This window comes from Alligator sinensis, unplaced genomic scaffold (assembly GCF_000455745.1).
Source record: "Alligator sinensis unplaced genomic scaffold, ASM45574v1 scaffold1983_1, whole genome shotgun sequence".
NCBI lineage: Eukaryota > Metazoa > Chordata > Crocodylia > Alligatoridae > Alligator > Alligator sinensis.
In genome coordinates this window covers 1-4,775 of record NW_005844554.1, presented here as the reverse complement: position 1 = coordinate 4,775, position 4,775 = coordinate 1, and the positions used below count along the sequence as shown (strand labels likewise).

Here is a 4,775-nt window from a genome sequence, read left to right as displayed (position 1 = left end):
ACCACCTGGGGGACATGGTAGGTGCCACGTCTAAGCCCCAGGCGCGCGAGGAGTAACCCCCACCCCCTGGGGTCCAGTTGTCCTAGTGTGACTGCGTCGGGGAGGTGGGTTGCTTGGGTCCGGGCATGGAGAGGGATTTCCACCTCTGTGTCCTGATGGCTCCTGGATTTTGATGTGTCAAAGGCCCTTTTTTCACGGCCAAGAAAAATGCATCCAATGGAAGGAATGGCTCCAGTTTTTCTGAGATCCCATGACTCTGGCAGCTGGGGCTGGGAGGGAGTTGGACCCACAAGGGCAGGTGCCCCCGTAGGGGGGTAAAAACTCACCTGGGGTCCAGCCTCACTGGGTCTGTACCCAAATTGCTCCAATGTCCAGCACCAGTCTGTGCAGCAAAGGGTCTGTCCTTCTGAAGGGTAGGGTATACATGTGTTCCTAGGTCTGTGTGTGCATGTACATGTGTGCATTTGTGCATGTGTATGGGGTATTCTTGTGTGTACAAGTACATGGGGGTACATGTCTGTGTGTGTTTCTGTGTCCACATGTATGTATAAATGGGTGGCACTCACATATATCTGTGTGTGTTTGTGGGGGTGTCTTTCTGTGCACGTATGTACTCATGTCTATCTATGTATGCATATGCATGGAGGTGATCACATAGTAGTGTTCACATGGCTGTGTGTATTCCCACATGCGTTTTTTCTCCCAGACCAGTGAAGAGGTGGCTGCTTTGTTGATGGGAGTCAGAGTTCCTCGCCAGCCGCACCGGAACGCCACCTACCGCCCAGCACCGGGCAGCCACGTGCCAGATGCTGTGGACTGGCGGGACAAAGACTGCGTCACAGATGTGAAGACCCAGGTACGTGGCTCCCATGGTTCCCTCCTGATGTTGGCCTGTCATGACCCACAGCTGGAACCACATGGCTTGTACAGAGATGATCCCAGCAGGGTGTGCGGCTGCAAAGCAGCCTGCCTGGGGCCACCATTCTTGTCTGATGGTGCACTTACACTGGGGAGTGAAAGCCTGGCATACCAGATGCAGTGAAACGGGTGGTGGGCAGAACTTCCGGACAGAACAAGCTAACAACTGTCCAACTTGCCAGGTGCGCTAAACAGCAACCATGGCTTCCCGACCTGGCTCAGCAGGGCCCCCCAAAGTATGGGGCCCAGGGCAGTTGCCCTGTGACACAGAGCACTGAGGTGCCCTGCTCCCAAAGAGGGGAAACTGCTAGGGCTTCCTCCCTAGTAGGGAATAAGGAGCCCAGCTGTAGGTTGCCGGGGCAACCAGGGAAGGTCAGCTGACCAGAAGGGGCAGGGCCTGGCTCCCTTATAAACTCTGGAGCTGGGGCCAGAGTCAGTTCCCTGCCAGCAGCCCAGGAGGAAGGAGTTCTGCCATGGAAGAGAGGGGAGGCCTGACTAGGAGCGGTGTTTGGCACTGCTGAGGGATGGAGTAATCCCCGGGTAGGCTTGAACGTTCTTATGGCCAAGCGGCTTCCATTTAAGTTTAGCTAGAGGGCTTGTGTTTACGGTGCTGTTTGTTAAACCGGTGGTTTGGGTGAGGCTATTAGGGGTTGGAGGAGGTCTCATAGGGGACTCACAGTGGAGTGTGAAGACCCCAGCGCCAGTGAGGGCGCAGCATTTGGCGTGCACAGACCCCAGCCCCAGAGAGGGGCAGTTGAGAAGGCCCCAGAGTGGTGGCAGCTTTACTGAAAAAGCCCCAGAGAGGGGCAGCGTTACGGAGAGAGCCCTAGAGAGGGGGGCAGCATCACTGAGAAGCCCAGTGCAGGCACAGTGAACCCCGAAGAGGAGGCAGCATTACTGAAAGACCCCAGAGAAGGGGCCGTGGCTGAGAAGTCCCGTTGTGGACGCGGACGCCCCAGAGAGGGGGCAGCATTGTTGATAAGGCCCAGAGAAGATGGCACAGAGTTGGGAGAGGGCGCGTATCAAAGGAAGGAAGGCCCGGAGAGGACAAAGAGGGGCCAAATTGTGATAGGGCTGAGACATAATGGCTATTCCATTGGCGAGGTGTGGACTGCGGTGTAGGGGAGGAAACAGAGCTGCAGATAGTGCCCCGTGGCAGTGGGGCAGTACAAGGGCAGCCTCCTGCTAATTAACATCAATTAATTAATTAACAGCAAGGCATGGCAGGCAAGAAGGCGGGTGGTTGCCCCAGGAACAGGTGTGCGGGCCACATTTTAGCTCAGCCCAGGGCAGATACGTGTTACACCCTGATTCGCCCCCCACAAGGACAGCCTTGGGTACAAAGGCTCCAGCCAGGGACAATGGTTGCCCCTTGGTTCTGTCACACTGTGAATGCCCTAGCCTAAGCGCATCTCTCGGGGTTTCCCAGGGGGCCTGTGGTGCCTGCTGGGCCTTCAGTGCTCTTGGGGCCCTGGAAGCCCAAGTGAAGCTGAAGACTGGGAAGCTGGAATCACTGAGTGCTCAGAACCTGGTCGACTGCTCCACCATGTACGGGAATCACGGCTGCAATGGTGGGTTCATGACTGAGGCCTTCCAGTACATCATCGATAACCATGGCATCGATTCGGACAGCGCCTACCCCTACACTGCTCAGGTGGGGCCTGGCATGTGCCATTCAAGGAGAGGCTAGGGCAGAGGTTTCAAGACACATGGGACCCCTGCAATCCTCCCCTTTGATCCCCTGAATAATGCAAGGCATGCAGGCCCTCCTAGAAAGACTGATGTCTCTTAGTCCTGTTAATTCCCTCAGCACGTAGGGCAAGGGACGAAGTAGCCAGGCAGTGGCTCAAATGGTTAGAGCAGAGGAAACCATCGGTCGGGACTCCTGGCTTCTCATTGCAGCTCTGGGATGGGCGTGTTAGAGCATAAGATCTGGGTTTTAATCACAGCACAGAGCGGAGTATGGATGGTAGTGGTTAGAGCCGTGGGACTGGGAGTCAGGCCTCCTGGGTTCTCATGCCAGCTCTGAGCACTGATTGGACATCAGCGATTAGGGCAGAGATTGAGGAGTTGGGCAGCACAGAGGAAGAGGGTGGTGAGTAGGGCGAGTTGTTTGGGAGCTCCAAGGTGCCCTCCCTGCATCTGTTCCTTGCTGCTTCAGAATGGGACGTGCCACTACGACCCAGCCACGTGTGCCGCCACCTGCTCCAGGTACTTTCAGCTCCCATATGGCGATGAAGCAGCCCTGAAGGACGCTGTTGCCAACATTGGACCCATCTCGGTCGCCATAGATGCGACTCTGACTTCATTCTTCCTTTACAAATCAGGTGCGTTCCCTACGTGAGGCCACAGCATTGAAGGGGGACATTTGGTTTTCTGTGGCTTGTGTTCTTTAAACGTAAAGAGGCAGCAGTTGCCATTTTGTGCCCAGAGAGGCTAAAGCACGTTGTCAAGGTTACCCACCCCTGTACTCTTGCTAGAGAGGCATTTCTTCTTTTCTGGTCCCTTTTCTGTTTTGGTCTCTCTGAATAACCACAGAGCAAAAACCCTGAGAGTCAGAAAGGGGCCGTTTGCTCTTCCCCAAGGGAAACAATATATGGCCCCTTATTTTGATGGATTTAACCTACTACTGCTGAGGGGCGAAGATGGCTCTGGGGGTCATTTGGGAAGAGATGGCAGCGGACGGCAGCTTGCAGTCGGAGTGGGGTGGATCTTACCCAGTTCCATGCCGAGGGAATTTTCCCCTGAACAGATTATGGGGCTTTTAATTCAGTCACATGAGCAGCGCACAGCAGAGAAAGGATCCGTGCCCCATATTATGGGAGTCAGGATATTGCAGTGGGACTAGGAGGATGGTGGAGCCTCTTGCTGCTGAGTCTGAGGCTCGGCTTTGCTGTTTGGATGTCGTTTCTCTCCAACAGCACTTGGGTGAGTGACCTGGGTGAGTTTTCCCTGGTGCCCATCCCACCAGGCAAGCTGGCAGCCCCAGCAAGGGGGGCAGGAACTGTCCTGGGGGTTAGACTTGCCTCCGAGGCAGATAGGGACTGGGGCAGGGGCCATAGTACTAGGGCAGAGAATGGTGCTTCTGGTCAGACTGGGCGGGTTGGGTAAGGGAGAAACTACTACCGGATTTTTTCTTCCATAAATTCTCTAACTCCTTATTTGCAGGTGTCTATGATGATCCAGGATGCACCCAGATGGTGAATCATGCGGTCCTTGTGGTTGGCTATGGCACACTCAATGGACAGGACTACTGGCTTGTGAAGAACAGGTAATGAGAATCTGTCACTGAACCATTTTTTCCTAATCTCATTAATAATCCATCTCTGGCTCTGGCTGTTCATAAGAACAGGAGAAGTGCCAAACTGGGGCAGAGCAGTGGTCCGTGTAGCCCAGTGGTCCATCTTTTGTGAAGCATATTTCTTTGCCAGTGATTGCAATGGATGCTATAGGCAACCACCATTTACTGTGTGAGAAGAAACATCTCCAACCATTTTGTTTTAATAACAATTAAAAATAATTAATAAAATAAATTATTAATAAATAATAAATCTATCATCCATGAGTTTATCCTGTCCCTTGCTGAACCTGGCTGTGCTCTCCGCCTCCACCTCCTCCAATGGCAATTAATTCCATTAACTACACGTTTTATCAAAAAGTTAGTTTTAAACCTGTCAGCTACTAATTTCAGCAGGTGCCCTCTAGTTTCCTTATTTTTAGGAGGCAACGGTGTCTTTTTGTCAGTGTTGATTATTCATATCAGTTTTCCAGCATTATCCTGGCAGCATGAAACACATGAAGTAGCTGAAAAATAACTGAAAGAGGTCACGGGGGGAACATATTATCGAGAGAGAGAT

At 53.1% G+C, this 4,775-nt stretch overlaps 1 protein-coding gene across 1 annotated transcript; it reads left to right on the top strand.

Annotated features, from left to right (window-relative positions):
• Window positions 1-6: 6 nt before the first annotated feature.
• Window positions 7-4,219, top strand: LOC102373459 (cathepsin S-like). The gene is made up of 5 exons (XM_006039351.3): window positions 7-17; window positions 707-856; window positions 2,348-2,572; window positions 3,080-3,245; window positions 4,087-4,219. The coding sequence occupies exons 1-5, from the start codon at window positions 15-17 to the stop codon at window positions 4,191-4,193; spliced, it is 651 nt and encodes a 216-aa protein (XP_006039413.2). The 5' UTR covers window positions 7-14; the 3' UTR covers window positions 4,194-4,219.
• The last annotated feature ends 556 nt before the right edge of the window (window positions 4,220-4,775 follow it).

Excerpts from the sequence above, each read along its gene's own strand:
- LOC102373459 (XM_006039351.3), top strand. Across the intron at positions 2,573-3,079 it reads CCTACCCCTACACTGCTCAG|AATGGGACGTGCCACTACGA; the intron begins GTGGGGCCTGGC and ends TTGCTGCTTCAG. Across the intron at positions 3,246-4,086 it reads ATTCTTCCTTTACAAATCAG|GTGTCTATGATGATCCAGGA; the intron begins GTGCGTTCCCTA and ends CCTTATTTGCAG.